General features: G+C 28.2%; 2 protein-coding genes across 2 annotated transcripts; both read right to left on the reverse strand.

Moving 5' to 3' along the window:
- Positions 1-459: 459 nt before the first annotated feature.
- On the reverse strand, positions 460-1,586 carry LOC110650853 (abscisic acid receptor PYL2). The gene has a single exon (XM_021805978.2). The coding sequence runs from the start codon at positions 1,422-1,424 to the stop codon at positions 858-860; it is 567 nt and encodes a 188-aa protein (XP_021661670.2). The 5' UTR covers positions 1,425-1,586; the 3' UTR covers positions 460-857.
- An 8,778-nt stretch (positions 1,587-10,364) lies between these two features.
- Positions 10,365-12,089, reverse strand: LOC110650854 (transcription factor MYBS3). Its single transcript, XM_021805979.2, has 3 exons — positions 11,660-12,089; positions 10,948-11,141; positions 10,365-10,851 (listed from the first exon to the last, which is right to left on the reverse strand). The coding sequence occupies exons 1-3, from the start codon at positions 11,979-11,981 to the stop codon at positions 10,702-10,704; spliced, it is 666 nt and encodes a 221-aa protein (XP_021661671.2). The 5' UTR covers positions 11,982-12,089; the 3' UTR covers positions 10,365-10,701.
- Between the last annotated feature and the right edge of the window lie 1,002 nt (positions 12,090-13,091).

Genomic DNA, 13,091 nt, shown 5'->3' on the forward strand with positions numbered 1-13,091 from the left:
GATATGAGTTTTGATATAATAATTCATATACTCCCGTGTGTACATGTATTTCACTTTACTGTATGTAAAAAAAAAAGCCTCTATTATAAAATTCTAGTAGTGTATACTCTTTCCAATCTTGAAATGGGATACCCTTCCTACTCCTAAATTATTTTAAAAAAAATAAAAAGTATTACATCAATCTTTTCTTCAACATATATTTGCTATACTCTGCAAAAAACTCTTTCTTACGGTTGGATGTAATGTTTTCTACGCGGATTTCTTTTTCTTTTTATACAAATCTTATAAGAAATTAATGTGCCCACCTAAGGATTAGCATATAACATGAGGACTCTGAACATGTTTGTATAATATTTTATTGCTATTTATGTGCAAATTCCTGATATATATATATATATATATATATATATATATATATATATGCAGAGGAACAAATGATTGGAAAGAAAGAAAAATATATAAATTAAATTACACAATTGCTTGAAAGGAAAAGAAAATGATAATTGATGAACAATATTCCATCATCATCTTCGTCATCATCATCATGTCTGTTGTTGAACTTCCTTTAACTTATTCAGAAGAAAATGCTGACAGTTGCAAACAATATACAGCCCATAACGTTGTAACCGAACTTACCCAATATAAGATTAAAATATACAAACCAATACTAATTGTCTAGTCAATAAAAGAACAAACGAAAAAGAAAAGAAAACCCAGCTTGCAAAACCCATGCTAACCACTGAGATCAGATATCATCATATCAATGAGAGGCCAGCCAGCAGCCATCATCACCACGGCTCCCGCCTCCGCCACCGCCACCGCCACCACCACCACTGGCAAATTGGTCTCCATCATAATTATTCATGTCCATGCAGAGAAGCCATTGCTACAACTGCCAGCTTTTGAAGATTCAACTTGATAACAGTGTCTACAAACATCTTTGTATCCTCGCCAGTATTCCCCTCTGGTATATCCACTATATAAGATTCCAAAACAATTGTGTAAACCTTCCCTTCCTTATTAAACTCATTAACCGATGTGACAGACCGATAATTATTTAGCCTGTGCTCACCCCCAACCACCCTAAAGCTTAAAATATGCTTCTCATCATCCAAAATTTCTAGCCTTTCAGTGCTCGTAGAAGCCGGTAGCCCAGAAACTACTGTAACCTCTCTTATGCTGCCTATACCACCAGTGCCTCTCATGTTGCAACTCTTGATGAAGTGCTTGTATTTTTGTGGGTTTTCAAAGCTGCGAATGAAAGGCCACACAACTTGAGCTGGTGCATCAATGCGTTGCGTTATTAGGGAAGTGCATGTGTTGGGTGCCGGCTCAGATTTGTGGTATGTGTCTATCAAGGTCTTCAGCTCTGCATATTCTTCTTGGCTCAGGCCTTGAAAAGGTGGGGCTTGGCTAGGTTCCATGAAGGATGAGTTAGGGTTAGGACCTATATATCGTTTCTCTATTTGGTGCTCAAAGCAAATTTAACATGCAAGAGTATGGAGGAGAAGAAAAAGAACAGCAATGAAGAAAAATGGGTTCATCTGATTGAGGGCACGATAGATAGAGATAGTTAGCTAAAGGGCAAATAATGTGAATATGGGTATAGATTATTTATATATAATATTGAGAGTATTTGACATATATGTCCTTGCCAATCCAACATGTCAGAATTAATATTTTTTTTATTGTAAGAAGATAATGATTGTGTTCAATAATTATTACCTTAAAATTGCGTTTACTTGTAATATAAGAGAATTAAGAAGTGGTCCATTAAGATTAACTATATTGGGAAAGTGTATGCGTTAAGCGTTAGTTAAGAGTCTTTAGATTCTTTTGAATTAGAGTGAAGAGTAGTTATCTTTTAGGAACATGACAAAGGACAATGCTAGAAGATGGACCTATTACCAAGGAGCTAAAGGGTCCCGAGGTTGTGCTTTTTAAACTATTCTTTAACAAGCATTTCTTTGTTTTTTTTAATCTCTACATGAAATGCACCATAAGTATTACCATTTCCTCCAACAGTTACTCATCTGAATTATTGTGCCTTGCTACGCTGTCCCACCCTATTTTCCCCTTCATATTTCAAAAAGTTTAGGCGGACAACTAATTTTACTAAGTGATTACAATGGAGTTAATAGATCCCTTGTCAAAAAGGGAAATTAGTAAGACTCTAACTTTTAATTTAATCATCGCTTGTCAAAAGAAATAGTTAATAATACTCAAATTTTTAATTTAATGAGAGTGTTTATCGACTCTTGTTGTCAAATAAAAAAATTATTAACAAGTGAGTTTTTAGTTTAATAATATTAAATTATCTTTAAAATTATAGAATTTTAAATTTGAATCACTTATTCAAATTAAAACTAATTATAAGAAAATAAAAAATAAATTATTAAACCCACATACCCAAAATTCATATATTAACAAAGCAATAGCTGTTAGTGATAAGTGATAAAATTTAAGAAAAATTCTTATTTATAATTAATTTATTATAAATTTAAGATATAAATATATAATATTTAAGTATTTAATAAATAAATTTTATTATATATTTTATACTTTAAATTTATAGTGGACTTAGAATATAAAATATAGCCACATAGGGAGGGATTAAGGGAGGGAGAGGGAGGGGAATGAAAGAAGAGAAAGGGATAGAACGGGAAAGAGACAAGAGGGGTTAAATGAAAGGTGTTGTCACCATCGTTGAAAAGGGAAGCTGGAGATTCGTGGATCATGTGACTTCTCTAACAAACTCCCGCGTGATCTATATCTCCACTTTGCTGGATCTCTTTTCCCCCAACTCGATCACTTTCACTTTTTTTTTTTTTTTTTATTTTCTTATTTTCTTTTACTCTTCTTTCCATATAATTTATTTCTATATTTATTAATTTTATGCCATATTTTAATCATCACTAATTATTGTCCATCATTGATTCTGGACCATTAAATATATTCATTAAAAAATAATTATTTTAAATTACTACACTCATAAATTTTAATTCAATAATATTAAAAAATTTAAATTATTAGAAATATTAAATATATTTTAAATAGTATTAATTTTTCTTACAAATGTAAATAATTAAAAAAAAAGGAAAGAGAGATTAAACTAAAGTAATTTAATTGATTATCATTTTGGTTTTAAAATTAAAGGAGAAATCTTTTTTATATTAGAATGTATAGATTAATTTATACACTCGATCAATTATAAATTATAATCTCATATTTATAAGTAAATCATATCACGATTTTAAACTCAACTTAACTCAATTCAACTAAACCTTTATCCTAATAATTTGATATCGGCTATATGAATTCTCTTTCTCCATTCTAAATGATTTTGGGTTAAATCCTTGAAAATGTGTAATGCTTCTAAGTTATTTTATACCACTCTCCTCTTATCATGATTTTAAATTATGTATTAATTTTAAATTAGATAAGTGTATAAATATAAGTGCTTATAAATATTCCTCGATGAGGGAGGTATGAAATTAATAATATTATAACCAATAAAATAATACCATAAGACAAGTAATGAATAACTGAATAAATGGATAATGAGCAGTTTGAATCAGACAATACTCGGATAATCAGATTAAAGAGTTACTTATCCAATCATATCAGCGATACTCGGATCACTTCAAGGATAAAGATATCGAGATATCCGCTATGATTAAAATCACATCTGTACGAGAACTCAATAAGTAAAATAGATTCCTAATTCTACTCAACCATAGACTTCTAATCCTAATAGAAAGTCATATTAAAAACCTATATAAGAGCTATCAGGTATGCACACTATTCAATTTTTGCCCATCCATTCTATTTTTTAGTTTTCATTGTTGACTTAGACATCAGAATCAAGAAAAACAATAGAAATTTAAATTTACCCTTAAAAAATAGTTTGGTTAATTTGTTCTTCAAATAGATCTAGGGCGAAATAGAAATTTGTCATTGAGGATCAAAGTAAATAATAGAAAGAACTCTATAAAAATAGAGAGGCTAAAATAAAAATATAAAGTATTAGGAAATTAACATTAAATAATATAAAAAATATAAATAAAATTTACATAAAAAAATGCAAAGGCTAAGAAAAATATAAAAAATGTTAAAGGAGCAAACAGTAATTTTTTTTGAAAAATATACTAAAATTTACTGTAAAAACTTTAATTTTAAAAATTTTAGAATGACAAACAATAATTTTTAAAAAAAATAAATAATTTTAAAAAATTTTAAGAACTATATATGGCCCTCCATTATGCGAGTAGTTCTGCCCTTGAATAGATCCAAAATTCATTTTCAATAATACTCTTTATTAACATTAATCTTTTTAATAATGCAGGCTTTTATAAAAAGTTTTTTTTTTTTTAATTAGACTTGTAAATTTTATTAACACATGCAGGCCCTTGTATAAATCAACCTGATAACTGTATACATTTAAGAGAGAAGAAGAATTTTCTAGCTTTATTTGAAATTGAAATTGAATTATTTTAATTTTGTTATTACTAAAATATAATAAATTTAATTCTAAATTAATATTTTAATATTTTTAAATTAATATATTTAAAAAATAATTTTATACCAGTAATTTTCAAGGATAATTTCAAAAAGAACCTTGTAATTAGGTTAATTGGTGGGTGTACGACCGACAGAAGCGAAAGGAAAGAAGATAAGGATTGGAGGAAGTAGTACGTGTGGCTTAAATCTAGCCATGCACCTTCAGTTCTTCCAATCAGAAATAGGGCAAGTTTTTGTCCCATTATGTGGGTAACATGGGCATCTGTGTTGTTATCCATTTTGGCCTATCCCTTAATTGGAAAATTGAAGAAATTCGAAAAATACTCTCTCTCTCTCTCTCTAAAGGACTACTTTCATATGAGTTTTGAGAGCTGTTGTCCATCTTTGTCAGCCAGCAGTGGCCGCTCCTGTAATTTTTACTTTTTTTACTTTTTCTTAGATAAAATCAATAGTTCCATTCATAGATTTGGTTACCTTTTGCTTGGTGAAGATTTTGGCTTAATAAAGCTTTTGTTTCAATCCTCTTAATAGAATCCCTCGGCTTGAAAGAATAATTCTTTTTATAGTTTTTTTCTTAATATCCTCCCTCTACAATTTTTAAACAACTATAAATGTTAGGGATAATTGCTAAAAAATTCTTATAATTTTTAAATTTTTGAAATTTTATCCGTATAATAAAAATTATTAATTAAATTCTAAACTTTTTAATCTTTATTATTTATACACTACTATTAAGAAAATTATAATCTCATTAACAGAGGTACCATGTAAGATGTCATGTAAGCACTACATAAACATGACCTAGATACAATAAGCATAGAAGAGAAAGATATATATTTAAATGAAAGGAAAAATTATATTCAATTTAATGTAAGTATATTATATTAATATATATTTAATAAGTATGCACTTAAATAGTTGTTTAATATTGACAGATGAATATGATTAGAATACTTGAAGAGACTGCGAATATGTATTATAGGGTAAAAATATATTATTTTAATATATTAATATGAAAAATATTGTATATTGTTAAAGTTACGTTCTTACATTGCGTCTCCGTCAGTGAGATAACAATTTACTTAATGATGTGATAGAATTAATAAGGGTTAAAAAGTTTACGGTTTAATTGATAATTTTCATAGTATTGATAGAATTGCAAAAATTTTGATGATTTTTTTGGTAATTATCTCTAAATGTTTAGGTAAGTTTATTTGATGCCATCAATTGTAAATTGGTAGAGAACTTTTAGACCAACTACTTAGAAATCAATATAATTCTTACCCTTCTACAACATTTATATCTGTAAAATAGATGTAAAAAATTTGTAATTTTGTTCCTAAATCCTTATAAGTAGTATTTTTTTTTCTTTCAGCTTCATTGAAGAGTATAGATGTTTCAGCAAGTTAATCTTTTTTTGTCATTTTATGCATTTTATGAATTCATCTTTTTCACAGTAAAAAATTTAATATTATGCACTTTAAGACTTACCTGTGATTTATTAATATATGGTTAATTGATTTATACGTTTGTTGATTATTATAAAATTAGATTAGAGAGGTAAAATATATTTTTAATTTATTATTGAAAATAATTTAAAAAGGGAGAATAAATGAATTGTAATTATAGAATTATAATACACATAAAATATATAGAATTTAATTAAATTTTATATTTTAAGTTGTAATTTTTTTTGAAATTCATTTTCAAATAATTTTTAAATTTGTAGTTAATTTAACAAAATATGGTGTTAAAGTAGTTTTACCACGTGTTATCATATTATAGTAATAGAGTGAAATTAGACTAAAATTTAAATATAAATAGCTTAATTTATTTTAATTAAAAAACTTAAAGACTTGATTACTTATAAATAAAAGTGAATCTCTATATATGTATGTGTGCGCGCGCGCACGTGTGTATATGTATGTGTGCGCATGCATTTGTTAAATTTATTTTTTGCTTTTTTAAAGCCCACATTTTTATTAAAAGAATAAGTTTTTTTTTTTGTTGAACTTTTTTTTTTCAAAAAATTGGAGATATCATTGATGGGAAAAATATACATGGACAAAGAGCCAGAAGAGACCATAGGTCTGGAACTTAATGAAGCCCAACTCATAAAATATACAATTCATGGCTTAAACAAAACTCCTCAACTCATAATACAAGCCCGGCCCAAAAACCCAAACCTTAGTTAGGGCAACCACAACACAAGTAGGAGCAATGAGGCATGTTAGGATGCTGCCACCAACACCAAGGTAGTCATCAAAGATGTCTCAGAGGGATGAACAAAAGGATCAATGGTAGGGAGCAAGATTGTGAATGCATAATGTTTTTTCGATAAGCAGAGGCCAAAATCAAGCGACGCAAATCTCCATGTCTATCAATTAGCCACTTCAAAGGTGGATAGGAACCTTTGAGGTGCGATTCGCATAAACAGACCTCGAAGAACCTAGCACCCTGAAACCTTCCCATCAAATACACTAATACTAGTCATTATAGGGGCAACGCCAAAATATCACCAACGTAGCAAATAAAAATTGCATGTGACATGAAAATTTCAATCATCCCTAGCCTATATGCAAATTAAAAACTAGCAAATCTCCAGACGGAGGTGGGGAAGGACAAACCAACTCTCTAGGTAGGGAAGGAAGTAGTGACGGAGCTAGAATTTTATTTAGAGACCCAATTAAAAATATATCATCTTTAAAGATAAGCACACACGTATATATATTTAATTCAATCACTAAACAAAATGTATTGAAGGGTTGATTGTAATTTAAAATGGTTTATGATGTTGAGTAGAATTCATTTTATTACTGTCATCTCATAAATTAAGATCACAAGGGGACTTGTCATCTTTCGTTCTAATATTTTACTACTAACACAAAATTGCTGCAAATGTCATACACCATAGACTAGTTCATTTGCTCTAGAGCTATGTTATGATTGAAGTCCCAAAGCCTGAAGAATAAATTTTCAGCTTCCAATAATAGCTAGGATTGTTGTAAATGGCAGTAGGTTGAACATATCCCATAAATTGTAAACTATCTCATGATTTATGGGAGCATTTTATCAATGACAAGATCAAGATAACCTTGTATTTCTCATAAACGGATATTGTAAATTTGAGTCTTAGGGTGGTGTATGAGCTAGAATAACAAAAGGATATTGTAGTTCAAAACTAATAGACGTGAGGGGCCGATGATAGATAAATACGAAAAACTTAAAAAATTGAGTTCTAATGAAGTGCTTATGGACGAAGGTTGATGATGCTATTATACTTTTCAATGACTTATAAAGTGTATTTGACGACTGTAATACCACCACTTGGCATCACTTATTAACCATCTCTGTGAATAAAGTTTATATATATATATATATATATATATATAAACACCTCCCTTTAGTTGAAAGTGTATTGAGATTTTGTCTTTGACGTCCGCAGCAAGTATTCAATTTCAATACAACTATAAGTCAAAAAAAAAAATTTTTTTTTTGTTAAAAATTTTAAGGGGGTCCAATGTGCCCTTGGCCCTAGTGTGGCTCCGTCCCTTTAAGGAAGCCATCCCTTATTAAAATGGGATAGGAGACATTCCACTATTTGATAAGGATAAAAGACTAAACATCAAAAGAAAAACTAAATATAGAGAGAAGAGTCTCTCTAGAGAGAACTGAAGAGTGAGGTAGTCGTTGAATGTTTTTTTTAAAAAAAAAGTATTACTTTTATGTGTTATGGAGCATTATATAATTTCCCAAGACTATGTTTTTGTCCAATTACATGGAGTTTTTTTAGTGATTTTCAAACGACAGTCGTTTCACTAGAAGGACGGGCACCAAGCAACATTAGACACGTGAGCCTACTCAATGGACCCCATTCAAATTATTAGCCTGAGCCGCAGAACAGAACCCAACATTCAATATTTGTTTGATTTCTTGTTCTTGTACGATTCTTTGCGATTTTTGTGGCTTTGGGCTAAGCCTTATTGTGAGGCTATGAGCTCACTCTGATTTTAGACCCGTGAGATGGACATCTTGTTTTGTTGGTGGAAACATGACCCATTATTATTATTATTATTATTATTATTATTATTATTATTATTATTATTATTATTAATTCAATGAAAATTATATATAAATAATTGAAATTTCATTTTCTTTATGAATTTGTTCTAAAAAAATTAATCAAATGTTTTAAAAGATCGGTCAACAGAAAAAAGAAAATACATAACTTTTTTTAGAACAAAATAAATTCACTTTTAAAGAAAAACGACTTCATGTTTTTAATTTAGAGAGTTTAACTTCAACTTATGAAAATTAAATTATAAGTTAATTTGAAACTATAAAGAATTAAAATTTTAAATAATTATATGTTCATTTAAAATGTTTATAAGTAATTTATAATTAATTAACATATTTAATAAAAAATATGTTATAATATATATATATTTATTATTAAAATTATTTAAAAAATATATTCAATAAGATAAGTGATAAAATTTTAAGCTTAGTCAAATTAGTTTATAAACACAGTGCTTATAGGCTCAAAAAATGTTATAACTAAATTGATAAGCTTATTGTTAGAGAGCTTATAAGTTAAAATAAACACTTTTTAATAAAAAAAATTATTTTACTGGCTTTCACAAATATTAAAAACACATTGAGAAGGAAAAAAAAAAAAGGGAATATATCATAATTGGCATGAAGCTACGTGTGACAATTTAAATTATTATATTAATGAATAAATGAACCAATAATGATATTAGGAATTTATATGAAGTAAAATTTTATTGCTATTTCAGTAATAAGTATTTTATTTGTGTTTATTATTTTAAAATTTTTATTTATAATCAATATAACGATTCGTAAATTTGTTTGAAATTATGATTGAAAAATAAAAATATATATATTTAAAAAATATTATTCTAAAAAATTAATTTTAAAAAATATTTAATTATTTTAAAATTTTTATAATTAAAATATATGATAACAACTACGATAGTGTTTGTCTTATCTTATAAATTAGTTAAATCAGTTTATCAACTCTAAAAATAGGTTTATCTATTTTTTTTTAATAATTTTTAAGTTTATAAGTTAAATTTATTTGTTACAAAAATAAATGGAAAGGTTCTGACTTTTTATTTTAATATTTATAAACTCTATACTTTTGACTAAATATTTTACTATCTTATTTTTATTTAATTTTTAAATTTTCGTCATAAATCTTATTTAATATCCTTTTAATCATTTTAATAATTTTTACCAAACACGTTACTTATTTATTAATAATTTATAAAAGCTTTAACAAACAAATAACTATTTAAAATTTAAAATATTTATAAGCTAATTTTATAAAGAAAGTCAAGCACCTTCTTAAGTTTTAATCCCAATCCAACTGGGTTAGTTCTATAATTTTTTTTTAGTCATCCAATTTTGTTATGCATTAGATTTTCAATATATTAAATTACAATATAATAAATTTAATTTTAAATTAATTTTTAATATTCTTTAATTAATATAATTAAAAAAATATTTCTCAAAACATTTCAATCAATCATAAGTTAATGTTCTTGTTTCACATAAACCCTGCTAGCTCCTATCATCTTTTCCCATCTACAGATATTACAATTATTGCTGACCATCCACATCTCACGTACAATAAACTTGTCAGTGTCACTGGTCTAATAAATTATTACTTAAGTCAGCCTCCAAACTATACTTCTTCTGATTACTTAGAATGAGTGCAGCATGTGATTACATAGAAGTTCAGACTTACCACATTCCACTTTTCGCATTTTGGTTGGTTAAACACACTCAGACCAGTTCTTGCTTTCACGCAGCTGGTATTCTCTGATAGTAATTGCATACCCATTGAAGAATATCCAAAAATTACATCTAATGCTCATAACATTTAAAGAGTAAAGAGAGCATATGATCACAAAAAGCATTAGATTTTCCATAAACACTGGTGAATAGTAACAGTTGATACGGGTGATGAAGAATTTATTTACGGAATGATGATATCAAGTCAATCTAATGGCTCCAATTAGAAGGTCACCTGAGCAAGTGTTGCTCTGATCCAGTGACGATGGAGCTGAAAGTTTTGGCTCTAAATCAGGTGGTGCACATTAAACATTACGATTATTTGTTGAAACAAAACAAGTAGGTTCAGAGTTGAAAGCTTCAGTACTTAATAGGCAATGTGGAATGTTGATGATCAAAAGGAGAAGCTTCTGTCGCCTTCATTGCAAACCCAGCACCATAAATATTACTGTTACTTTCTGTTAGCTTGGAAACGTTCAGGGATTGAATTGAAGATTGGCCATTGCCCATCTACATAGCAACAAGAAAGAAAAAAAAAAAATAATGGAAATTATCGACTAATTAGTATAAACAGCGAATATAAAGAAGAAATGAATTATTAATTACATCGAAGAGGCTAGGACGGCGTTTTCTTTTGTTAAGGCTGTTTTGTCTGAGAAAATATTTCTGTGCATGACTGGCAACTTGGGTTGGAGTTCTTGTGGTGACAAAGTTCTTAGAAATACCGATCCAATCGCCCTTCCCTAGCTTTTGGAGCCCTAATAGAAAGATCCTGTGCTCCTCTTCGCTCCATGGCACACCTATAACCATTCAATACCAACATTTAATTTTTCTTTTTTTTTTTTCAGAAGAATCGAAAACCCTCAAAAGATCTAATTATCATTAATTAGCCGGAAAAATTAAAAAATCCCAAATTAAAAGAATATAAAAGAATCATTACAGCATTATAAATTATTTGAGGAAAAAAAAAACTAAATACCCTCTTCAATTTCAAGCTTATATACGTAAGACTTCGTTCAAGGAATTTTTCCCCTTTTTGGGTGTTCTTGTATATATGAAACCTTTTTTTTTAAATAATTCTTTTGGGTCTTTTACAGAAAATCTTTTAGTAATTCTAAATGTAACAGAAGAAATTATTTCCACATACTCATTTAACGCAGAAGAAGAACCATATTCTCTCTCTCTCCTTTTTTTTTTTTTTTTTTCGGTTATGTATAATATCTCTCTTCAGTATGTGTTGAGAGAGAGAGAAAGAGAAAGATCATAACCCAAAAGAAGTGAGAGATTATTGAAGTCAGAATGAAATAAAAAAACTTACCCTTCTTCCTTTCTTGGGGTTGCCCAAGCAGACCATCAGAGAGATAACCTTTAGAGAATTTATCAATATTTTCTCCCACAGTGATTAGCGAAGATCTGGAACAAGTTGAAGAAGATGATGTTGATGAGGATGACAAGCATTCTACACTAAAACTCTTCCTCAATTCAGCAAGAGAGGAAGAAGAAGAAGAAGAAGAAGAAGAAGAAGAAGAAGAAGAAGTTAGGTTTAGTTGTACTCCAAAAAGCCTGAGACTTTCTTTCTGAAAGGTGCAAGTTCTTGAATTATGTCCTCTATTCCCACAGTGAGAACATTTCCTGCCCATATTCTTGCCCTCTCCACCAATAATCAAATGCTAAAACCTATCAAAACATAGTCTTCTTGGGAGGGATATGGAAAGAAATCACCATTCTTCATGATAAATCTTACCTCTGATACATATATATATATATATATATATATATAGAGAGAGAGAGAGAGAGAGAGAGAGAGAGAGAGAGAGGGAGTAATATACATCACTATTTCTGTTTTTTTTTTTGCAACTAAATATTTTTTAACCCAAAAATATTCTAATTCGACGAGAAAATGTACATTTTACAGTTGAAAAGAATTTAATCTCTTCGAAATTCATAATTACCTCTTTTAATAATACTTTCTTCTAGCAACATTGTAAATGGCATATTATGATCGGCTACTATGGGAATGGGAGTGGGGGACCTTTGCATACCGTTCGTAGGTACAATAATTGATACGACCATTAATAAACATATTTATATATATGAAGTGGATTTTTTGTTAATTAGCTGCTATACATAAATTCTACTTTCCCATAATGTACAAGCACATGCATACAGCACATCATGACCATAGGATTTGGACCCTGCTTATGTTTCCTAATGACCTCAACATCCCTTGTATATTGGGCAACTTAGATTAGATTTAGATCTTTTGTATTTATTTGAAGTGATTAATAAGATATGTTAGAGATATTTAACATTGAAATGATATAAAATAGATTAAGACTTAATAATATATGACATCTTTTAATTTCAATGCACAAAATTTGAGTAAGATTTGAAATTTTTAATACAGTAAACTCTTTATTTTTAATTCTGCACATTATATTCTTACTAGCTCTCTTGGGTTCAATTAAATAATGACGCATTGCACCATTTTTTTTTTATTAATAGAGTCTAATTTATTTTTGTTAATTTAATTGTTCCACGAGTTAATCAGATTTAATACGTATAATAGGACTTATTAATATATTAAGACTTTTAATTTTTAAAAATAAAAATAAAAATAAAAATAAAAATAAAAATAAAACTTTCATTAAATAGAGACAAAATAGAATTTTAAAGTACAAAATTTCATACTACTATAATTTTACATAAGAAAATTTAAAATAAATCACTTATATAAAATATAATGGCAA

Source organism: Hevea brasiliensis, chromosome 4 (genome assembly GCF_030052815.1).
Source record: "Hevea brasiliensis isolate MT/VB/25A 57/8 chromosome 4, ASM3005281v1, whole genome shotgun sequence".
Taxonomy (NCBI): domain Eukaryota; kingdom Viridiplantae; phylum Streptophyta; class Magnoliopsida; order Malpighiales; family Euphorbiaceae; genus Hevea; species Hevea brasiliensis.